This window comes from Hyperoodon ampullatus (genome assembly GCF_949752795.1).
Source record: "Hyperoodon ampullatus genome assembly, chromosome: 5".
NCBI lineage: Eukaryota > Metazoa > Chordata > Mammalia > Artiodactyla > Ziphiidae > Hyperoodon > Hyperoodon ampullatus.
In genome coordinates, this window is record NC_136918.1 from 39,894,095 (window position 1) to 39,920,127 (window position 26,033).

The 26,033-nt window shown below is 37.6% G+C and overlaps 1 protein-coding gene across 2 annotated transcripts in view; it reads right to left on the reverse strand.

Moving 5' to 3' along the window:
* CCDC50 (coiled-coil domain containing 50) overlaps window positions 1-26,033 on the reverse strand; it is a 60,623-nt gene that overhangs the window by 6,498 nt on the left and 28,092 nt on the right. The window contains exons 4-10 of one of the 2 annotated variants that reach the window (XM_079705474.1): window positions 23,768-23,858; window positions 15,488-15,605; window positions 10,512-11,045; window positions 3,328-3,443; window positions 2,854-2,898; window positions 2,624-2,728; window positions 318-397 (exon numbers count right to left, since the gene is read on the reverse strand). In XM_079705474.1, coding sequence (XP_079561600.1) covers window positions 318-397; window positions 2,624-2,728; window positions 2,854-2,898; window positions 3,328-3,443; window positions 10,512-11,045; window positions 15,488-15,605; window positions 23,768-23,858 — 1,089 coding nt within the window. The remainder of the gene's footprint in view (window positions 1-317; window positions 398-2,623; window positions 2,729-2,853; window positions 2,899-3,327; window positions 3,444-10,511; window positions 11,046-15,487; window positions 15,606-23,767; window positions 23,859-26,033) is intronic. The other variant, XM_079705475.1, reaches the window with a different exon arrangement.

Here is a 26,033-nt window from a genome sequence, read left to right on the forward strand (position 1 = left end):
TTAATCTCATCCCTTCCTAGCTGAGGGCAGTCACTTCAGGGACTCCAGAGACAAGAACTTGGTCCTAACCAAAAGTACAACTTTCCTTCTATACCCCAGCTTCTGTAAAATTCTCCGTCTTCCTGATTTGACGTGTTCAACCCAATTTAAAACTGAAAACAAAGCTTGAAAATAACTCTGCAAGACTTAATACCACCTTACAACAGCAGATTTCTGGATCTCCTTTCCAAGGAACAAACACTCTTTTCAGGCAGCCAACATCTCCTTACTCACCCCAAGATCAAGTTCTTCACTCCCCTTTTCAGGTGTCATCTTACCGTGCTGGCCTGTCATTCTTAGAATGGTGAGGTTCATCACTCTCTTTTGACTTTGAGTGTGCTGATTTAGCTGTCTTGGGCTATGGGGAAAAAAAAGAAAAGAAAAACACACACACATACAGAAAACAGCAAACAAACAGAGAAAGATTAGATTTATTAATTATCTAAATGATGTGAAACTCTCCTTTAGTAATTTCAGGTTACTTACATCCAGTTGAGCAACTTAAAATATTTTTAAATACAGACACTCAGAGACAAAAAAATATATAATCATGAAAGTGTGTTGCAGGTTTTCAGTACAGCCAGATGAGTGGGCTAAACACACACAAACACGATCCCCCATAGAGATGCGCTTGGCCACCCATTCTTAACAAAACAGCTGCACAGCAGCTGATGAGAACTGTAACTGATCAGGACCCTATCACGCCTTCCAGGGACAGACCCCCTCCCCCATATTCTCTGCCTTAGCTCCTCTTTGAAGTACCTAGGTAATAGTATCTGGTGCACATTTCCTGAGTGGTTTTACAGATGTGAAAACCCCCTACAAATGGAAGATGTTAACTACTTGATGACCATGAGCACACAGCCCCTAAGCCTTCTAAAAATGCTTTCCTGAAACCCACTGGGGAGTTCGGGCTTCTTGAGTACTAGCAGTCCCAGACTACTAGTATAGAGCCTTACAGTAAACGCTGCACTTTCCTTCCCCACAACCCGATGTCAGTAGAGTGGCTTTACTGCACATGGGTGAGCGGACTCAAGTTTGGTTCAGTAGCAGAACTGGCGGACTTCCAGAGTCTGTGGAATCTAGTTTCATGCTCTTAAGCTTATTTCTGAACATCTGACTTAGGGATGCTAATTTTCAAGCTCAGAAACTAAGGCATATTCATGCCAACTTTTCCAGGAGAGAAACAATTCCAGCACCAGTTACAGAATCTAGAAATGACAGAAGTCCTGATATTGCTAGAAATGTGGTCTACCCCCTCTTCCTTTCCTGCTTTGCAATCTTTAAAAATACCTACTCCCTCACAGTTAACAAAGAACCTGAGTAACTCCTGGTCAACTACTTATGGTTTAATTTACATAACAGAAGCATTTGGGAACCCTTCTACCAAAATGAAATATGTCTGTTAGGAAAAATCCTGAATTACTAAGAGAGTACAGGAGGGAGATAAATTAAATAATTAACATGCAAATAATATTTTCATCTGCTTTCAGACTCACAACTAGGTAACTGAGCAACAGGCAATAGTAGAGTGGTACTGTTATCATGCTTTCTCTGTCTTTGTTTTCCTCAAAACATGCTGAGACTGTGACAGGATCAGAAACACAAGGGAGGATTTTGTTTGAGACAGGGAGGGAAGCGGGGAGGGGAAGAACAGCTCTAAACATCAACCATATCATGGACACACACCCTGGCTCCATTCTTTCAGCATAGTAGAAACTCCCTCCCTAAAAGCCTTTACTATATGAATTCTCACCCCTACTCCTTTGTTGTTTTTCCATTTTGCATTTTTCAGCCAGCTTGACCTTGTATTTGTTAGCTGTCTATAGTTGGTCTTCCTCTCTACATTACACATTATTCTGGGGAAAATCTGTCTTTGTCTTTTCCTGTAAGTCCAGAGTGGTCCTTTGCACACAGTAGCTAATGAGTAAGATCTGTTCAACTAAACTTGCAATCACCATATACAACAATTAGATTACAGGAGAATGAACAGTAGTTGCTGACTATTTTGTCTACTCTTTCTGATTAACGAGGGGATGCTTACAGTTCAAGCTCATGCTAGAGGGTTTCATATGCAATGATTGCTGGTGATAAGAATGGCCATGGGTCAAGTGGTGTCAGAGGAAACAGAGACACCTGTCTGCCATGGGTCAAGTGGTGTCAGAGGAAACAGAGACACCTGCACATGATCAAGGAGGAAGGGCAGTATGCGCAAACAGGGAAAGTTGAGAGAAGAAGAGAAGGGCACTGTGGAAATTTAAGAGCAAGTGAAAACACTACATTCTCCTGTAAGGCAAGCATAGGAAAACTAAGATTGCTCATGGCCAGAGGCACCTACCTGCATCTCAGTTGGTCTTAAAATGAAGGAAATGAATTTTCCAACCTTAGCAGTAACTTTTTACATAGTTACTTTGAAGAATTCAATATGATTTTTCATGGTGAATCAACTTTTACAAATCTGATTCACATATGCAATACAGATAATTTGTATACCCTAAATATATTTGTGAGCTTACCCTAAAAGAGGACTCCCCATTTCAGTTCTAATTGTATTTCTAATTAAAAACAAACAGACAGACCCTACCTTCCACTCGGGGTCATGCTTTCTTTTGTCCAAAGATGATTTCTCCCGTTCCCTGGCTTTCTTGTAAGCTTTCTTTTCTTCAGCCATCAGAAGTCTAGCGATTTCCTAAACAAAATCCAGTCAATATCATTGATTACAAAGTTGCAGGTAGAAAATTGGGATAAATTGGGATAAAAACTGGGATATTTCCGAAGAATATCAGCTAAACAAATTAACTAACACGAACTCACCTCATCCTGAGCTACCTGAGCTGCTCTCATGTCCACCTGGGTAGCCTATGGTATAGAAAATACAAAAAAGTATAATTTAATTGGAATCTGTGTTGGCCATTAAAAAAAATCTTACATAAAAATAAATTGGTATTTGAAACTAGTGGTGATTAACACCCCTGAAGATGATAATCAGTTGGTATACTTTTGTTAGCCAGAGCAGGGTCTATTTTTATCAAATTCTACAGCGGATTCTTAGAGAATTATCAGAACTCAATAATGGAGAGACAGGGATATGGAATTCTGTTGCTAATGCTTACTCAGTGAGTACAACTGGACACATTATTCCTATTGTCTTGATTTTTCCACCTATAAAAAAGGTATCAGTTTCTTGACAGAGAGAGGACTATAATGCCTATTATATAATGTCAAGATTGATTCAATTCACAAAAAACCCAGTGATTTACCTAAAATTCTGTATTAAAGTTTGCTCACCAAAATTTCTTCTTCTTGCAGTTTTCTGGCAATTTCAGCATCATACCATTCCTGATTCCTGTTGGTCACTCGTGATGGAGTAGAGACTGCTTCCTTCATCACTCTGGGCTTCATTCCTAGAAAAAACTCAGTGCAGTAAGGCTACTGAGTGTGTTTTCTGAAAAGTTGCAAAATTTATGATAAAGAAATTTTTCTTCAGTATCTAACAGTGACAGTACTGCCTCCACTCTAAAATTCAATGTAGGGTGTGCTGGAAATAATTGTTTCCCCTAGGCATGCAAGAGGTGATACAGGTAGTCCACACATGTAAAACAAAGTTACCCACCCAAACCTGCTTGGTAAAAACTGCCCTCTCACACAGTTTCTCCAGCAGTAGAAAATCATACAAGGAACTATAAGTGAGGCTTTTGCAAAACAGGAAGTGAAAAAAGATTAAGTCCCTGAAATAAAAAGAATTTAGAGAAAAGCAAGCTATTTGGAGTTTTAAAGAGACTAAACTGTCAAGGCTGGAGGAGATGAGAGGCTTTCCATCTTTTTACCTTGGCCCTGCACACCTTACTTCAGAGGCAACAGAAACAGCGTCACCTGGGAGTTATGTGACAGTCCTTATTAACCAATCAGTGGCCCTGCCAAGTGGCTTCTGCTCTTATGGCCTCCAAACCCACTTGCTTTAGAGCTTTCCTATAGCTCTTATCAGCTTAATGTTGATAAATTATAGGGAAGATGTAACATAAGTGAAATGCCAGAGAGCACAATGACCTTAGAGTTCTATTGTTCTGAGGAGAAAGGAACACAGGGACCAGTGGGGAATTTTGGCTTTTTACTTTGAAATTTTATAAGCAGCATATATTCCTTTTATAACTTTCAATTAAGTGGTAAATGCTAATGGTTATTCTAAAATTGTGGGTATTTCCTTCTTTGTATCCTTTATAAATTACAATTATTCAAAAATGTGACTGTATTACATTCAAAAATAATAAAAAATTTTAATGCAGTGAATAAAATTAACCATCTGGAATAGTGACTTTCAGTAAATGGATTACTAAAGGGAGAAAGAAAATTTACTCCTAGTTGCCTATTTCTTTACATTAGAGCTTCTCAATCATGTCTATATATTAGAATCACTTGGAGTACTTTATATACACATGAAAATTTTTGATCCAAACCCCTGAGATTCTAATATAAGTAGCCTGGGTGAGATCTGGCCTTTGTTAGTTTATTTTAAAACTTACCAGTTGATTCTTAATTGCAATTACCATTAGAACTACTAGTTTGGTGTATTATGTCCATCACATTAACTGTACATGAAAATAATTTTTATCAAAATGCCTCAGCACATGATTCACTTTAAACAAAAGAGGAAAAATGAAAGAAAAAAATACAACTAAATTCTGAGCAAATGAAAAGTTTAAATGATCTGGTGAAGCCTCTTTTTGAACTTTAAACCTAGCTTTGTGGTAAATCCAAAAGCCACAGACTCATCTGCCTTTCCCCAAATAAAGACTATTAAACCTGGCTTTCTTACCTTCAGGTCTATTAGCACATGATTACCCAGAATACAGAATCTACTTCAACTTCACATTATCTCTAGAGCTACTGAATCTTATGTTAAGCTGGGCTGGTTTTAACACAGATTTCTGAGTGGTCTGGGACAGTCAGGAAACAGTGGTATACTCACTCCCAAGAGTAGATAAAACTCCTTGAGTTATGATTAGCTTAGTTATAACTAGAAGGGAAGATTTCAGGGAAAAATAAGTAAAATTAGATAGGGAAGTTGGCATTGGGAAAAGTCAGTGGACAAGACAGGCTGCTATACCATATGCCCTTCTACAGAAATGGCACTTCCATGAGCAATCCAAAGCCTAGCTGAGGATGACAGGGGAGATCACACATATGCCCTGCTCTTTCAATTTTGCCATCTGGGGAAAGAAGTACAATGGAAATGTGCTCAGATTTCGAGAACTAAACTTTCTCCACTACTACGCCTCCTACTGTACACCACAAAATTAACTGAGAAAATATTTTGTTTTAATACCAATCAAATATTCTTGGAAGGCATTCAAATGAAATAGTCAAACAAAGAGTCTTATTTGGTTTGAAAGGTGTTAGTTAAGACTGTGACACCTTGGCAGTTAAAAAGAGAATTACACATGAGAATTCCCTGGCGGTCCACTGGTTAGGACTCTGCACTTTCACTGCCAAGGGCTCGGGTTCAATCCCTGGTCAGGGAACTAAGATCCCTCAAGCCACGCAGCATGGCCAAGAAAAAAAAAAAAAAGAGAGAGAGAGAGAGAATGACATATAGATCAGTGAAACAAAACAGAGAGCCCAGAAATAAGCCCATGCATATATGTTCAATTAATTTATGGCAAAGAAGACAAGAATACACAATGGAGAAAGGACAGTCTCTTCAGTAAATAGTGCTGGGAAAACTGGACAGCCACATGCAAAAGAGTGAAATTTGACCACCAACCTATATCATACACAAAAATTAATTCAAAATGGTTTGAAGACTTGAATATAAGACCCAAAACAAAAAAACTCCTGGAAGAAAATATAGGCAATAAGCTTCTTGACACTGGTTTTGGAGATGATTTTTTGGATTTGACACCAAAAGCAAACTCAACAAAAACAAAAATAAGGAAGTGGGACTATAACAAACTAAAAAACTTCTTCACAGCAAAGAAACCATCAACAAAATAAAAAGGCAACCTACAGAATGGGAGAAAATATTCACTAATTACATATCTGATAAGGAGCTAACATCCAAAATATATAAAGAACTCATACAACTCAACAGCAAAAACACAATCTGATTAAAAAAATGTGCAGAGGATCTGAATAGACATTTTTCCAAAAAAGACATACAGATGGCCAACACATACAAAAAGGTGCTGAACATCACTAATCATCAGGGAAATGCAAATCAAAACCACAGTGAGGTAACACACCTCACACCAGTTAGAATAACTATTATCAAAAAGACAAGAAATAAAAAGTGTTGGCAAGGATGTGAAGAAAAGGAAACCCCTGTGCACTGTTGGTGGGAATGTAAATTGGTACAGCCACTATGAAGAACAGTACAAAAGTCCCTCAAAAATTTTTAAAAAGTTAGAACTACCATACAATCCAGTAATTTCACTTCTGGGAATTTATCTGAAGGAAATGAAAACAAAAACTCAAAAAGATATATGCACCCTGTGCTTACTGAATTATTTTTATTTACAATAGCCAAGACATGGAAACAACCTAAGTGTCCATTGATGGATTAATGGATAAAGAAAATGTTAGATACAGACACACACACACACACACAGAGGAATATTATTCAGCCATAAAAAATAATTAAATCTTGCCATTTATGATAACAGGGATGGACCCTGAGGGCATCATGGTAGGCGAAGTAAGTCAGAAAGAGAAAGGCAAATACTGTACGATTTCACTTATATGTGGAATCTAAAACAAAACAAAAATTCCTGAGCTCAGAGATACAAAGAATATATTTGTGGTTGCCAGAGTGGGGGTTGGTGGGGTGGGCAAAATGTGTGATGATAGTCATAAGATACAAACTTCCAGTTATAAAATAAATAAGTCATGGGGATGCAATCAATGTACAGCATGGAGACTATAAGTACTGCATTGCATATCTGAAAGTTGCTAAGAGAATAGATCCCCAAAGTTCTCATCACAAGAAAAAAAATGTGTAATTATGTATGGTGACGGATGTTAACTAGACTTATTGTGGTGATCATTTTGCAATATATACAAATATACACTTGAAAGTAATATAATATTATATGTCAACTATACCCCAATAAAAACAAACAGTTATATTTTGAGGTAATATCTCTCTAGGTCAAATATTTAGAGGGAAAAAGAAGAGTTTATTTGAACTCTTGATATATGTTTGGAACTTTCACGTCTCATAAGTAGAAAATTTCTACCGCCTGGAATACTAGATTTCTGGACCAACAGGACTGCCCATTAAATGCAGTATACTCTGTACCAAATGTGAAAAGAGCTTTTGTAAGTATGTAATGAGGAACTTCAGATAGTAAACTGTAAGGCTGTCATTACAGAAAACAGAGGTGTTCTAAAATGTTATTAAACATAGTTAATTCAAAGAAATTACCAAGATGGCTGCCTTCTTTTTGGAAACCCAAACATAATTTGAAAACTAGCTTTCAAAAAACCAGGTGAACCATACTTTCAAGAGTTCCAAGTTCACTTCTTAATCAAGTTCTTGCTTATCTTTTTCCATTCATCATTCTCCAGTCTGAGGACACAAGAACCTCCCTCAATAAACACAAACAAAGCTTTCGAGAAATTCTGATAAAATAAAACTGTTAAAAGTACTGGTACTCAAGATAAACTTATCCCAAACTATGGAATAAGGTAATCTGATGACACATGGATCCTGATACCATTCAAGAGTATTTTGTATTAAGCCATTCTGACACTTGGGGAATATCATAGTAGCATGGTGTTTAATGGCTCTGAGAGGTTGGAAGTTGACCAGCAGAAAATTAATAAGCTGTTGTAATTTTTTGTTTGTTTTTTTGCGGTACACAGGCCTCTCACTGTTGTGGCCTCTCCCGTTGCAGAGCACAGGCTCTGGACGCGCAGGCCCAGCAGCCATGGCTCACGGGCCCAGCCGCTCTGCGGCATGTGGGATCTTCCCGGACCGGGGCACGAACCCATGTCCCCTGCATCGGCAGGCAGATTCTCAACCACTGCGCCACCAGGGAAGCCCAAGCTGTTGTAATTTGATAGCTCAATAGAGATGTTTATCCTCAAAGGTGGTATGGATTTACTGCCCTTTAGAAAATTAACCAATCTTATATTTAATTTAGCAATTTTATTCTGTGTTCCATTTTCAACTGATTATAATACCATGTCCTGGGCTTCCCTGGTGGCACAGTGGTTGAGAGTCCGCCTGCCGATGCAGGGGACGCAGGTTCGTGCCCCGGTCCGGAAAGATCCCACGAGCCGTGGAGCGGCTGGGCCCGTGAGCCATGGCTGCTGACTGAGCATCCGGAGCCTGTGCTCCGCAATGGGAGAGGCCACAACAGTGAGAGGCCCGCATACCGCAAAAAACAAAACAAAACAAAACAAACAAACAAAAAACAACATGTCCTGCAGATCAATGCTCTTAGAACTAGCTCTTTGTTGTCCTGCTAGTTTCTTTATTATTAAGTTAAATAAAACTTTGGCCTATGCTAACAACTTTAAGAACTGTGCTTTCACAACAGCCACCAATAATAGACACCTGTATCTAATAATTATACTTTAATGTATCTTCTGACCTATTCTGGGTAGGTGAGGGGGAAGGGCATCGCAAATTCAGATGCCTACAGGGCCCACGTAGGTAAAGTTTGCAAAGTAAGTTGAATATAAAATGACAGACGCTAGCAGCTATGTTGTAGCCATTTTAGTAGCTGCCTAGTCACACTGTTTTTAAACACTTATGCTATTAAAATAAAAGAAACAAAACATTTGCCTATAACTCCAGTACTAGGGCCTGTGAGTCAGTGTTTGTTTCATATTAGTTCCACCCTTTCTAAGCTTGTTTAAGATACCCTCAAGTATACTGAAAGCCATAAAGATTTAACCAGCCCTCAGAGCACACTTAGAAGGTTGGAGTCACAGAATCAGAAATGTAGAGGTCGATGTAATCACCATTCCTCCCCAGTATCTTTTGGACTCCAACATGTCTTTCTAAAACTGGATCCAGTGTAACTTATTCATAAAGCCTACTCCAGGTAGATTTTATCACTTCCTCCTCTACTGCCCCACAGCTCTTTGTTAAAAGTATATCAAATTTGCAATTGTTTGTCTACATATCCATCTTTTTGGCTTGACTCATGAAACTTCTGAGGCTCAGATCCAAGCATCTATCCCCAAACATAAAGCCTGAGGCAAGAATATTTGTGGCAGACACTCATTTGGCTTGCTGAACTGAATTTTCATTCTTTTTTTTATCACCAAGTCCTTTAAAAACTTAAAGGACTAACATGATAGGAAGAGATAACATGAAAGGAGGAACCAAAAGGATCAACCTGAACCTGCAATCTAGAAACCACTTTCCAGACCAGAAGTAGAGGTTGGCTAGGCAACAGTAATGGAAGTAAGTAAGAACAGTCATCTCCTTGGTACTTTTTTCCCGATAATCCTCTCATCTCTGTAAAACTTCCATAAGAGCAAAACAGAACTAGGGAGATGAGTATGGTCTAATTAAAACACCAGACAGTGCAGTACTATGACTTGCAGTGGTACAGCCACACAGAAAACATCACAGCGGCAGTTTCCAGACAAGAATAGAGAGAACCATTACTATGTCAGTGACGGACTTCAGAGTTAGGCATCATGGATGCCAGAAATTTGAAGCTTAAGACTAATGTTCACCTCGTTCTTATATAAGTACCAAGAACTTACCTCATATTGGCACTTCAGAACACCAACTGTAGAGTGAGAGTTGAAGATGGTTAAAGCACAGGAAGGAACTCAAGGCAATAGTTTTCAAACTTTAAGTACATAAGAAACACCTCCTTGTCTAAAACAAACCCGAATTGCCATGTTGCACTCCAGAGATGATAACATATGTAAGACTCAGAAATCTGAACTTTTAGGAAATAGCCCAGCTGATTCTGATGAAAACAAACTTGGGGCTCACTATTTGAAAAACGCTATCTTAAGAGATTGCCTATCCCATCTCTCACTTTACAGCTGGGAAAGATGAGGTCAAGAAAATCCAGTACTTCCAGCCCCGCAGGTCTTCTATTTAGGCAAATACTATGAAGGTGGTGTTACTAAACCTTCTGGGTTCACTGAATCAAAACCAGAAACTCAAGAGCATTGCTTTGGTATCAGAATCTCTGATATATGGTCTTGGCAAATTAAAAATTTGGGATGGGTACCCATATTTGGGATGGGTATCTGGGATGGGTACCTCCACTGCAATCTGGAGCTGGAAGAATGTTGTAAGAAATGAGTGTATTCTCTTAGAAGGCAGAGATTTGAGATTAAGTGAATACCTTTTTGTAATATTTGGCTCCAGGATTTATTTCCAAGCCAGGAGGACAAACCAGAGAGAAAGGACAGGTTGTTTATGATGCTTATTAAATACATTTGTTTGTATGTATATACATGATACCAGAACTTCCAACGAGGCTGCCCTTTATTACCTGCATCATGGCGTTGGTGCCGCGCCTCACTCTCTGAGAAGGGAGGAGCCCTGGGCCTGTGCCTCCTGTCTCTCTGCTCACCTTGCCCATGGTTGCTTCTATATACAGCTTCCTTGCAGTGAAGCCCCGCTTCCTGTGAGGCCTTGGGAGAAAGTTGGTCTTGGTGTCTGGACTGTTTTTCCCAATTTCGAGTTCGATGGCTATGGTTAGCCTCTGAGCCCCAGTCTTCCGATTCAGTGCTCAGAAACACCTCACCACTGATCTTGGGGAGAGGAGGTCTTCGGAGCCTCTCATGACCAGATCGTTTCCTTTCAGGCTGCTCAGTGTTAATTTGGGGATCATCCCTCACTTTACCCAAGCTAGAGGATGAAAGAGGTTTCTCTGATGAACAATGCTTTTCCAGTTCTTCCAAGTGCTCCTGTTGATGTTTCGATTTCTCCTTTCTCTGCTTCACAGTCTTTTCCTCACTTTGGAGTCTATAAGGCTTTGAGACTCCAGAACCCAACTCCCTTGCCCTCCGTGACCGTGGCTGGTCTGAGCGGAGGTGGAGGAATGTGAAAAATAGAAATGCAAGTTAACTTAATGAGTATGAACTCACTACAGGACAGAGACAGGGACCAAGTTCAACATATTTTAAAATGAAGAAGATTACTTTTTCAATTTAACAAACTGAAACGAAGGGATGGGCATTTGCTGGAATGGTCCATGCATACATGAAGGATTCTGGGTACATAGCCAGAAAGGTAAGAAACTAAAATGAAAGTAAGTGAAAAAAAGTAAATCTGAAAGAAGAGCTTGATCATGATTAGCGAAGAGTTAACACATACTTTAATATTTGCCAATAACAAAAATTCTAGTCATTAAATGTTTAATTCTATTTATAAAACCAATTTGGAACTAGTATATGGGGGAAAAGTGAGAGTTGAGGGAGTCTTATAAAACAGAAAAAGAACTAAGCTTTGTGATTCCAGTCAGAGACTTTCAAATATTCTTACTTGAAATAACAATAAATCTATGTCAGAATATTGCTAATTTCTACTTAGTCCACTAGAGTGATGAGCCACAGATTTTTGTATTCCTCTGTCCTTTCCCCATAGGTGGCCAAAGCCAACAATCCCAGCCATGTTACAGTTCAGTGTGGAAGAAGAGGGAGTAAAGGAGAATTTTAAGTGAGTAAATGACCATATTATCTTTGGATAACTCTGTTCCTAATCTTACTTGAAATTCTTCAGAGGAAAAAAATTAAAAAGAGATGCCATAACAGAATACATAAAAAGGAGTCACTTCCTAAATACATTTCAAAAAACTTTATGATATTGTTTTCTGGGTATAAAAATACAATATGTGCTAAATATACAAGTCCCTAAGTTTAACACAAACTGAAGAAACAGCACACAGATGGGTGCTTTTTTAGTCAGGTCTCATTTAAGAACAAGCAAACTGTGAAAACAAAGGAAGTAAATTGACAATGCATATTGCAAGAGCATATTTATTTTAACATTTTCTAAGACTTTTACTTTAATTGGGAAGTAACAAAAAGAAATCCTAATTCCATGGAAAATTGCTAAGATAGCCAAGATTCCCTATTGGAATTAGTCACTCGCTGAACTGCCTTTGAAACAGCTACCGTAATTGGGTGGGATGTAGAAAAAATAGATGACCATAAATTTCCTTAGTTATTATGGGTTTTGTTTGCTTGTTTTGGGTTTTTTGTTTTTGTTAAAGTGTGTTATTGTTATCTAATGAAGGAACAGAGGTGGGGAGAGTGTTAAATGTATCTCTTATGCCATAAACTTCCACTAAAAACTCCAAATTGTTTCCTCTTGAGCTTTCCAGAAGAAAAGAACATTTGCCTCAGAGATGACATTTAAATTAAAATATGTCTTCTAAAAAGTCTGTAGAGGTATTTATCTTCATAATTTATGGGAAAACTTATTTTTTACATAAGCAGAAGTGAAACAGAACAATTACTCTCTGTAATAAAATAAAGTATCTACTCTTTTAACCAAACTGTTACTTTAGGAGTATCTTGACAGCTGAGAAAGAATCAATTTACTACTGCTGTGAATTAACATAATAGTGACCAGCTACATAAATGATGACCACAACTAGGAGACGATGGTTTAGTGTTAATATCTATGTTCCCACAGAAAACTGCAGGAGTGAAGCCTGCCTTTAAGCCCAAAAAGAGACAAGAAAGGTTTTGTTTTCAACATGGATTTGTCAAGTTATGACTGTTTTGTTTTTTATTTTTACTTCTTTATAACAAGTTAACAAATATTAGTAATTTTACTTTAGGGAAGTGTGTTGCAAGAATTAGAACAGAGCTGTCACTATGTTTTCACAGAGTTGACAGGAAAAAATATTTATTGTGATCCCCTGTGATATCTTTAAACCTGGGAAAGAAAAAAAAAAAAAAAAAAAGACAGGGGTGGAGGTATCTGTTTGAATCCTTTAAAACCCAGTTCAGTTAAGGATTGAGACTTTTATGTTTCTTGAGACCAAGTTATTTGGCAAATATAATTAACTTCCTTATAGACAATATATACATACATATATATGTATATACGTATACATATATATATACACCCACACATGTTTGCATATATATGCATATATATATGCTTGCATATATATATGCAAACATTTGATTTGTGTGCTTCCATGTTTGTCTTTCAAAATAAAATGATTTTTGTTTAAACAGACAAAATACTATGTAGTACACACATTACATTAATATATGTATAAATAATAGTACTTTAGAGTTTATAAGTCTTCAGAAAAATTACATCGTTTACTCTTCTCAACATCCATGTGAAGGATTTATTTTTAGAATCTCCATTTTAGAGATGAGAAAAAGGCTTAGAGTGATTACAGTAGATAACTTCCTTAACATTACAATTTTTCTAAGGAATGGATGAAACGTGAATCAAGGTCTAATGACTCCAAAGACCATGACTTAAAGTCTCTAATATGCTTTCAATACAGGTAAGTGGCTTTGAAAAAAAAACATGGATTCATAAATGAATAAGTTATACCATTTCAATCGATATAAATCTGACAGATATTTTGGATAATTTCAGATTTGTAGAATATCTATAAATGATTATTCTTAAAAGATTAATTTATTAAAGTTTAAGTAAAATGAAAGCTAAAACAACCACTTCTGTAATGATTTGCTGCGATTAGTATAAGACAGACAAAAATCATATTGCACGCAAAGAAGTACAATTAAAGAATATCCCTTATGTGTTGGGAAAGGACCACTGCAAAGAACATAAGTCTGCTTCGTAAATATGAGCTGGACTGCAATATGGTTTCTGTGGAACTCAACTTAGCCTAACTCAAAGGCATATAAATGAAGATCACGTGTTCAGCGATATATCGTCTCCCAACAACAACACAACTGAAGAGAAATTCCAACAGTACTTTACAGGCACATGCTCAGAAGGTCATCGTTTTCTCTTACCAATCCCCCCAACTCCAAAAAAGTAGCATATATGCCATTCTCCATAACTTTACAAAAGCAATTAAATAGAGATTTGTAAAAATTTTAGGTGTCTCTGAAAATCCACTGAATTCTTAACATAGTCTAGAGAGATGAAACAGTATATCAGCACTCTGGTCAAAACCACCAGGCTTGAGTCCCAATTCAAGTTAGTATAAGGTTTTAATAGAGAAATGCTAAAATTAGTACTTTAGTGTACTTAATTTACTTACTACCCTAATGTTTTACGCCAGACCACATTTCTAAGATTTTAATTAAAGCTGACGAGTAACTCTTTACCTTCTGACCTCTAGTAGAGAAAAATACGGCAATATTTTTTTCTTTTTAAATGATGTATCGCATTTGATTAGAAAAACCAGCATAAGGAAAATGGCTATCAACAAAGAGCTGAGCATTTTACATATGGAAGAACAACACACCAAGCAATAAGTAGAGAATCAACCTGCTTACTGACTGTGTTATAGAGTTGAGCTCTACTGATTAGGATAGATTTAGAACAATGTGACTGCAAGACTCAAACTATAATAATCCTATCACCTACATATATGTATCTTTCATTCTACTCATCAAATACTTACTTACCTTTTACAATGAAATTATAGAAAAGCAATTGACAATTAATTTTCAAGGGACTTGGGGATTACTGATCTTAAAATCTTTACTCTCTAGAAGCTGCTTTTAGATTTTATTTAGCTGGTATCCTAAGTATAGTCTCCAAGCTGAACTACAATAAATACTGAAGCTAAAAACTATAGGAAATGTCTTTCCTTTGACAGATCTTTAAAAAGGACTGAACAATATTTGTCAATACTCGTTTCCCAACACACTTTTAAGATAAAGAATCACCACCACCGCAAGTGCCACCACCACACCATCATCACCACCACCGCATTGCAAAAGCAAGCACTAGAGAAGGGATCTCTCTATCTCAGAAATTTTTCTATATGGTAATCAAATAGCAAAGAAAGCATCAAGAGCAAAAAATGAACAGAGAATCTTAAAATTCAATTTTGTCATCAGCAGGCTAACCCATTGGTCTAGGTTTAAAAGATAAGAAGCATGGAAAAAAGCTTTGGTATCCAGTAACTGATAAATGCTGTACCTCCTTTATTATTTGTGCCACTTTGCTGTTTCAAACAGTACTGCCCAGATTTCCTTGAGAAAGATCAAGCCCAGAGACTCATATGCCACTTTTCCACACCCCAGTTTATGTGCTTAGAATGTAATACAACATTCCAAGTAGCAACAGTGCAAAAGAATGCATGCCAAATTTTGCTAAACTATATTCAAGTTTTAACAGCCATAAAAATGGCTCTGGTCATCCAACTAAAGAACAGATGAATTTATTAGATAAGATAAAATTCCACCACAAATCTAAAGGGGACATAGGGTCACTTTACAGACAAATTTAAAGGGGTGTCTTGCAACTGAGTCTAAGGATAGAGTAGGTCATGATGCAAAAACTTACCTCCATCTTCATAATAGTAACTATCACCATAAGCATTGGCTCCAGGGGACTCTGGAAAGTGTTTTTTTCGCTTTTTCTCTTCCTGTAACTCTTTTTCTTGCAAGAGTCGAGCTATGTCCTACAAATACAAAGAGAAGGGAAATAATTATTACCAGAGAATGAACAAACTCCATACAGTGACCCTATAGGTCAATGGTTTGACATTCCACTGCCAGGCTTTTGCGGCTCTGCCTCCAGCTAGGCTCTCTAGACTCTCTGATATTAAGCTCATTCTGTCCAAATGCCACAGATGACTGCTCTATAGGAAGGGCACAAGATCCAGATGATAGGGAAAGGTTTTTTTAATTGAATTTAAATCTAACTGAACTTGAAGACATTCAAATGTAATGTTCCTAAAGGTGGTTATAGAACAGAATTTTTTAAATACATATTTATGGGCCCTTTTTCCAAGATGATGATTCACTAAGTTTAAATGAGGAAGAGTACCATAATCTATAACTTTTATAAACTGTATTTACAATATAATTTGAAAACTTTTTACAAAGAATTTTTCAGTTGATTCTGATTTAGCTTTGCATTAGAGGACCACTGTCTTAACTAGCAATAAAAAAGAGAAAACAGTCTTCCTCCTGTCTCCCCTCTGCTCTAACTCCAGGCAAGTTTTTAGCAGTTACTGAGTGATGAATAATAACATTCTGACTGCATCCCCTAAACAATTACCATTCCTCATGAAAACAAAGGTATATACAAATAACTGCAATACAACTAAATTATAAATGCCTCAAAAAAGAGGGTAAAATGTCTATGGGAGCACAAAAGAGGGAATATTATTTCTACTCAAACGGATTAATTCAAGGCTTTGCATTAATGTTAGGTTTTGAACAAAGAACTGGATTCCAACAGGTAAGGGAAGAACAGAGAACAACATCAGCAAAGTTATAAATATTTTAATGGGCATCAATCTAGGGAACAACCAATAGTCCAATTAGAACACTGGATGTGGGGTGTTACAGAGAAAGGTGAGGCTAAAAAACCAGGCAGAAGCTGGATCATAGGCGCCCCTTACAGACACTCTTAAGAAGTCTGGCGTCTGTAATGTAAGGGATGAGGGGTTCCTAAAGGTTTTGAGCTAGAAAGTGACAGTGTTCTGAATTTGAAGGTTATTTCTATGAAAGGCCCAATAAAATAGCACATACACTTTATTCATGTACACTTTTTTGGAAAAAAGATCCCTAGCCATCGTCAGATTCTTAAAGATCTTACAAATATGGCAACAATACTCATTGATGCAAATGGCAATAACAGCCATAGGTAGTTTGAGGGGATAACTTCTTTATATTTACAATGAGGAATATAAGATGTGCTAAGATGTAAATGGTGCAAATTTTAAGGCAAGAATTAATCACTATTCTTCTTTTTGCAATTTTCTGAATAAGTCAAAGTGAAGAATATACTAAGACTGAAAGGCAAATAAAATTCATCTGAATGACTCAATTTCTCTTATATCAGTGTAGCAATAAGTTGGATACTGAGGCTAGGTACATTAGCAAACGTTATCCATATACTTGGCTTTTAATGTTCACAAAATAGCCTTACAAATCTGACTTTATGTTAAGTACATGCCTAAATTCAAACTTATAAATATACTATTAACATATATCCTTTAACTAATTTCTATGCTGGAAACTTCTCATTTAAGTCTGTAAAATATATACATATATATTTGATAAGTAATCCATGTAAAAGCACTCACAAAATACTGCAGCTCAGAATGCAAGGTAAAGAACACAATCCCACTTAAAACACAAGTATAATTTTCATGCAAAGAAATCTGAATTTCTAATACGCTGATGGAAAAAAATCCCCTAAACTTAAAGAATATGATGATTTTCTTTTTCCCTTCCAGTTCAAGTCAGAGACACTTTAGAGACATTGGGAGAGAAACATTAACTACTAAAATGGATTTCTTTGGGCCTGAATTCTTTATCTGTAAAATAAAGAGTCTGAACTACTCAACCTTAAAGTCAAATGTCTTGACACCCTAATGCACCATTTTAATAAATCTGGGAGTATTACCAGGTGCCATCCCCTGTGCCAGGTTCATTCTATTTGATGTCTTGCAAAGCAATATACCAGTCAGTTAGGAAAAGAGAGAGGTGTGACAAGATAATTTATTCTCCCCAAAGTAATACCTGTTACAGAATTCCCCAATCCCTATTTATTTTACTGCAAAAGTAGGAAGAAAATATAAACACTTCCCTGAGTTGTCATGTTTACTAAGCACCCAACATTCATTTTCCTAAGTGGTTTGTTTTACTGAAAACAAAAAGTTTCCCTTGATATAACTGAATAAAAATATAAAGGAAAATTACCAGGTCCAACTGCCAGTAGAAATTATTAAACTGTACGCCAGGGACTTTATAATTGCTTTGCTGCTATTGAATTTAGTCCTAATTAATACATAATAATAAGCCTTCTCAATGTGAAGAGCCAAAGTTGAACCAAAGAGAAACAAAGGTGATGCCTCTTTTGTACAATGCATTAGCTAGTCAAAAGGAGGGCTTTTAACCAAGTAGAATAATAATAATCATAATGTGTCATGCACCTTAGCACCCAAACCTTTTGCTCTTTTAACATCTCAGCTCTTTTCTGAGCAAGCTTCTTCTGTCTGAGAAGAACAAGAACAGCTAGCTAGACTTGAGGAGGGAAAGGAAAATTGCTGCTATATTATAAACCGTGATTTACCCCAAGTCAGTTTTCTTCCCTGCTTTCCAACATTACTGCACAATGGGTTTAGTTAGGTGATTTCAATATAAAAAATTTCCCCTGAAACAAGCTAAAGATGGCAATTATTAGTCACAATGCTTGGATGCAGCTTAGTCACCCTTGACATAAACAACCTCCTTAGTCTTCAGCTTCCTTCCTGCTAAAGGTTAGTCTAGAACAGCATTTCCTAAGCTCTGTTTCTGAGAACACTGGTATCAAAAGTTTCTCCAAAAAAAACAGAAAGCATTCAATAGAAAACATGTATTATATCTAACTCTTTAAACACATTAGCTCATTTTGACACTTTGATAAAAGACAAGTAACCTGTTATCTTCCTGTAACCCAGGAATTTCCAAATTTATTTTGTGACAGATGCCTTTTTGTTACATAAAAAAATATAAACCTTATGAAACTAGTGTTCAATAAAACATAACTTGGGGAAAAAAATCTAAAAGAACTCGTAAGCCTTTTTGAAGTCACATTCAATTATTTTTTAATTAATCAGGTAGACTTACTTTGGGTTAATATGTAGAAACAACTCTGTTGCATACAAGATTTTCTAGTAAATACATTTATTGAAACAACACTCAACTCTGGAAAACTGGAAGCTGTGAGCATAAGTAAGGGCACAGGTAAGGATCCCTGGAATGCTAGAGGAAAGTTATTTTAAGAAAAACATAGATTTACTGATTCCCTTCAATGGGTCAAACATTCTGCTAGAGACCTCCTATAGGGAAACAAGATATGTGGTCAATATCATTAATGTTCTTATCTACTAAGTGCTAGAAGAAAAGTGATTAACGTAATGTAAGACACGCAAAGATGAGTGCTCTAAGAGAAACATTCATACAATCAAGGTGCAGTGGAACCCAGAGGAACCCCACGCATCTTTCTCAAGTAGAAGACAAATTACTGAACTGTGGTGCTGGATCCCTTAGGGTATTTTTATGGTTTATATGATTTTATATCAGGGTTACTTCCCCCTTAAAGTTTTCACCTCTCTCATACAACAGTACTGGGATTCAAAATGAGAAAATCTTGGGTATAAAGACAATCTAAAGGAGATCTGAAAATGTGATTGTCAAATGACTGTCAGAAGAACAAAAAAAAGGAAGCCATTCCGTTAGATTGCTAAATTTCTTTTATTAACTAGCAATTAATATATTAACATCTAACTCAGTAGGGAACTCAAAGCAGGAATAATCCCAAAAGGGTTACTCTATAAGACCAGAAAAAGAGGGTAACACCAATTCCATTGCTAAAAAAAAATCAGTATAACTAGGATAAAAAGAGAGAAGAGGGGCTTCCCTGGTGGCGCAGTGGTTGAGAGTCCGCCTGCCGATGCAGGGGACGCGGGTTCGTGCCCCGGTCTGGGAAGATCCCACATGCCACGGAGCGGCTGGGCCCGTGAGCCATGGCTGCTGAGCCTGCGCGTCCAGAGCCTGTGCTCCACAATGGGAGAGGCCACAACAGTGAGAGGTCTGCGTACCACAAAAAAAAAAAAAAAAAAAAAAAAAAAAAAAAAAAAGAGAGAGAGAGAGAGAGAGAGAGAGAAGAATTTTCTCAACCAGAAAAAACCCACTCACTCCCCGTCTGGCTATATATGTATAAACCTATTTCTAAAGTGCCAAAATATAGGAAAAAATTTCAGTTGCTAAAATTATTATTATCTGAGCTATTCTCTAGATATTACCAACTTATATAAATATTTTTTTAGAACACAAATTTCTAATGACCTTAAGAATGCTATGAAAAAGTATCATGGCTCACACTAGATTAATTTTTAATGTAAATTGGTTACTAAGTTTATCCCTGAACAGTTCACATTATAAATGGCTCCAAATTGTTGGACTAGTGCCACAGATTTTTCATAACATGGTTGGCCATGCTACTGTTTATTTACGCAAAAAAAAAAAATTTTTTTTTTCGCTAGTTTCACATTCACATATATTTGGACCTAGGTTCAAAGACACACATATGTATACATTCACACACAATTAGTTAAGAGTTTTATTTAAGAATAACTGAGTTAAATCAACTAAACACACATTTCTTGGCTTCATTAAACAACACTGACAAATGCTAAAGCTGTGACCAAAGAGAAAGATCCCAATAAAATTAATCCCGCCATATTAGTCACAAACTCATACAGTCCAGTATTACCAAAGGCTACAAGCCCCTTCAACAGGGCACTGAGAGGAAGGAAAGAAGGGAGAGGGAAAGATAGAAAAGAGGGAGGGAGAGGCCACAATGCTGGTAAGAATATAAAAGATCTTTTTTAAACTTTTCTACAGCTGTCTCCCCAGTGGAAATGCTACCTTCCTTACATCTGTGCTTTGTTAAAAAACACAATAAAATGATACCATAACAAAGCTAGACATGCTAATTCACCCACACAAAGTCATATAACTCTACTCAGGAACAATGTTACTCAGAAAAAAATCTGTCCCAAGAGGAAAGGGGCCTTGGATTCTATATCTGTTTTGGGGGACTATGAACTACCCAAGAGAGTTGACCCCAAAAATCTCTAAAAGAGATTTGGGTGAAAATCCAGAGAGGAATTTTCCACAGCCCTGCCGTTCAGTAAGAACTCATTAGCTAAGCAGACTCTACAAGGAAGCAGAAGAGCATGGGGGCGGTGAGGAGGGGGAGAATTCGGACAGCTGATGAGTAACAGGCAATGCAAAGTTGGCCAGAAAAATTAGCACAATTGTCTTAGTCTCCCCTATTAGGCACCCTGGACTAAAATAAATAAGCATTATCATACATCCTTCGACATCAAACTTTACTAACGCAGATTTTGTTTATTTAATATTACAACATACTAGTCAGCTGGAAGTCACATTTTTCTACAACAGAAGAACATCTTGGCGGGACAGCCATCTAATCTAAGGCATCAGTGAAAAGTCAAAAAAGTCTGAAAGCAGTTTTTTAAAGGCTAGTCTCACTAAACGTCCACAACTGGATTTCTCCTCTCTCATTCCACTGCACTGGGGAAGGGGGAACATTTCAGTAGGTCAAACAGTAGCGGAAGGCAGTGCAGTAGGAGGGCAACAAAGCACAAACTCCTGAAGATCCCTCAGATCAGACTGCACTAGAACACACCTAAGCCTGTGTATTGTTTCCCCTTCCTAATTTCACGCTTATCTCCCTATAAGAGAAATCAGAGTTGCTGTAAGGGGCAGAATGGTGGGGAAAACACCTGGGAAGAATGCAAAAAGGAAAGAGCAACTATTAATTTAATATGTGGCAGAGACTTTATATACTTAATTATTTTATTTATTTATTTTTTTTACATCTTTTTTGGAGTATAATTGCTTTACAATGGTGTGTTAGTTTCTGCTTTATAACAAAGTGAATCAGCTATACATATACATATATCCCCATATCTCTTCCCTCTTGCATCTCCCTCCCTCCCACCCTCCCTATTCCACCCTTCTAGGTGGTCACAAAGCACCGAGCTGATCTCCCTGTGTATATACTTAATTTTATTTAAACTTCACAACAGCCCTTTGGGGTAAGTGTGGAGTTACCATGGACTTCTTCAACTTGGAACCCAAGGTTCTCCACAGTTAAGTGAGATGCTGAAAGTCTCAGCTAAAAGTTAAATGGATAAGATTCAAACCCAGGATAGTCTAACTCCAAAGTCTCTGTGTTCTATGTTGTGTCACAGTATATCCAGGTCAGAGGCAGTCAGTCAGGAGACTGAACGGTACAGACATTTCTCTGGCATCTTATTGTAGCTTGGGACCAGTAATGTACTTCTTTAAGACTTAATTTCTTCATCTGAAAAATGCAGTTATTCACTACACTACACACTTTATATAGTATAACAATGAGATTATTGTGATTGCTATTTAGATTCCACATGCGTAAAATAAAGTATTTTGGTTTCCCGAATACTGTTTTTCCCCGAATGGGGTGGGGGGAGTGGGGGGGAATTACAGGACACCAGTAGCATTTATAAGAAGCCAACTTCATTACTCTGTGATTTTTAAAATAGAAGCTTTTCTGTCTACAAAACATAATCACTTCTTTCAGTTGCCAGTTTCATCTCCAAGGCAGTCTTGACTATAGAGATGCAACACATCCTGTAGTAAGAAAGAGCTCCTGTGCTGCTAACAGGAAGGATGAAAAGGAATCCTTAGTTCCTACTTACGACTCTGATCATCACATAATCATGGTTTGTTTCTTAAAGAAATAGCTAAATACACTCACACCAGACGTCTCACACTCACCTGGCATTGAACAAGGAGTTCCAGAGGAACAAGGATGGCTCAGTGGAGGAACAGAAGATGCAGGCTGGTTCACCGATAACCCTGATTATACCTATTTAATAGGGTGATCGTATGTGCCAGTTTGCCCAGGAGAGTCCCAGTTTATGTACTTATTAATAGCACCCCCTTTAACCCTGAAAAGTATTTCTGAGTATGCAAAATACCATATGGTACTATTAAAAATAATAAATCATTTTTTCCTTATTATAAATCAAGACAATGGCCAAGAACAGCACAATAGGTGTAGAAAAAGCAGACAGAGAATCAATGCAAATTGAAAAGGAACCATTTGAAATGCTGAAAACATAACACAAAATCAAGTGATCATTAAGTGCAAATTTAAGTCTTCTCACAAACCATATACTACTGCTAATTTTAGCCATTTTCAGCTTTAAAAACAACACAGTTTAAAAATATATACAGAATCAAACACATCATTGTTTTGAGGCAGTGTATCACAGGAGAGTGAAACCATTAACAAAAAAGAATGAGAGCAATGAACAGTCCCTGACTCCTGTTCAGGCTACACTCAAGGTCTGCTCTCCCTAAATTTGTGGGAATAACCCACAGACAAGACACCCAGTATTGAGCTGAAGCGTCCCTTAAAAATTCATTTATACCAAGAACTTCAGAACATGATCTTATTAGGAAATAGGATCTTTGCAGATATAATTAAGAGGAGATCATACTGGATTAGGGTGGGTCCTCAATCCAATGACTGGTGTCCTTATAAGAAAACAAAAGGACAAAAAGATACAGGGAAGAAGGCCATGTGACAATAAAGGTAGAGACTCTCATGATGCAACTACAAGCCAAGAAATGCCAGACAGCCAAGAGCCACCAGAAGCTAGGAGAAGGCAAAGAAGGATCTTTCCTAATAGGTAGCATGGCCCTGCGAACATCTTAATTTCAATTTGCAGCCTTCAGAACTGTGAGAGAGTAAAGTTCTATTGTTTTAAGCCACGTTTGTGGTAATTTGTTACAGCAGCCCTACGGAAACGAATTCACAATGTATGTCAAATTATCCATTATCATCTTTTAAGACTTCACCACTTAAACAACTGGTCAAAGGGCAATAAACATGGTTCATGGAGGGCGACACTTGGACTATGCACCCCAAAAGGGGAGAGTTCTTCTGCCCATCCAGCAACCCTACACTGAGCCCATGAATACAGAAAGTCACAGCTCTGGAGCTGAGCAACCCTCCTCTGTGGGGTGGAGGGGCACTAAGTTGTACCTCATCCTTCTTCTCCTGAATGCGTCGTCTCTCGGCCTCAATAGCCAGCTTCTCCTGAATCTCCTGAGCAATTTCACAGTCTTGTTGTTCACTAAAACACAAAGGTGAAAACAACATGAATAAAGAACATAAGGAATGATTTTTCCTAAACACAATTTCCTGAATACTCACTATGAGCCAGTATATATTTTTATCTCAGTTAATCTTCACAATAATGATGCAAAGAGGTTGATATTGTCATATCCTAAAGATGAAAAAACTGGAGGCGCAGAGTAGTGGAATCATTTCCCTAAGATTGCAGAGAAGGGGCTTCCCTGGATGGGAAGCAGTGGCGCAGTGGTTGAGAGTCCGCCTGCCGATGCAGGGGACATGGGTTCGTGTCCTGGTCCAGGAGGATCCCACATACCGTGGAGCGGCTGGGCCCGTGAACCATGGCCACTGAGCCTGCGCATCCGGAGCCTGTGCTCCGCAATGGGAGAGGCCACAACAGTGAGAGGCCCGCGTACCGAAAAAAAAAAAATAAAATAAAAAGATTGCAGAGAAAATAAGTGGTAGAATCAGAATGCAATACCCAGACACTACATTTTAGTGGGAGAAACAAGACAAGTCATTTTGGTGGGAGAAACAAGACAAATCATTTTGGTGGGAGAAATAGATCCTTTAAAACAGCACCTGTGAAACAGTGGTTCCAACAGAAAATGGGATTTGGATCTCTCAGAGATGGCTACAGGTACACAAGTCTTCTGTTTGCAGATTTCAAGAAAAGTCACTGGGCAGCTTATAACTCTAGAGTGTGATAGTGCTGGGGAGCCAGCCTTTACACAGCCTTTACAACCTTTAACTGCTAACTAGGAGAGAGATATAGGCATGTTTAGAGTTCACTATCTAAAAAGATGCTGGAACAAAATTATAATTGTGGTTTATATATGCAGTTCGTTTGCTACACAAATATGTCCTCTTATTCTCCCCCTGCCAGTTGAACTTAAAGTACTCAGTTAATCTAGTCTTGGTTGTATATTCCATGTTTAATGGCAGTCTTTTGTAACTGAAGTGTTGGGTGTTAGGGGCAATATCCTAACTTCTCTGGAGGAATCAAAATCCATACATTCTATTCTAACAAAACTGAGGGGATGAAGACTATTCTCATTTGTATAAAGAACTGGTCACTTTCAACATGTTTGGAAATAAGTGTAGGTGAAAGTAGATGTGTGCGCACATGGGGGTATGCATGTATGTGTATAACACACATACAGGACAGAAAGGGAGGAAGGGAATACAAGACAGAGAGCACAGGCCAGAAGCAGAAATGGCAAGCTTTTTTAGAATCAGTAGAAAAATCACTGGACAAGATGCCTGGAGACCTGATTTCCAGTCCTGCCACTGTTAACCAGTGAATCATGCACTCCTATGTCGTCTTATCAGCTATAAAAGTTTTTGGACTTAATGACTTCATATTACAGGTCTAACATTCAAGGATTCTGAACCATTCAAACCACAGAATTGAAAACAAAAATCTACTCATTTTTTATTTCCATACCCTCTTTTCATTCACTTACTTTTTTTTTAAACTTACCAAAAAGTGTTTATTAATCTAGTTTTAAAAATATGGAATGCTTCACAAATTTGTGTGTTGCTTTGGCAAACGCTCAGAGTTTTTTTTCCCTGAGTCCCTTAAAGGCAATGACTATGTTTTATTCATATCTGTGCTCTCTGGTGCCTTTCACGGTGGCAGAGTTATTAGCAAGAGTCAGTAAGAATGTTTATGTACAAAATAAGGAAGCTGAATAAAATCACGAATAAAGTCCTCTCTGAAATTAATAAAATAGAAAAACCCTTCCTCAAAGGCAGCAAAAATAATAGGCTATCCTGTTTATTTAAACATGACAACTAAAGTAAATAGAAGGGTCCCTTCACTTCCTCCTTTACCCCTTCCTCCTCAAAACAATTTTGTGGTTAAATCCACCATTAGAGATTTAGGTATAGGAGCCTCTCTCAAAGAAGAAATGTACTCTGTGAGCCTTTAAAACATTAAAAAGAATAAAAAGTCATTGTGCTGGAAGAGACCTTAGATATGATCTCTCCATTTAGGAGGAGACAGAGCAATAACTTTGGTCAGACACTGAAGTTATGAAGAGAACTAAGGGTACGATTCAGAGCTTTCCAAAAGATTCTGCCTCTACTTAAAAAGCAAGGGGTTTGGGACTTCCCTGCGGTCCAGTGGTTAGGACGTGGTGCTTCTACTGCTGGGGCACAGGTCTGATCCCTG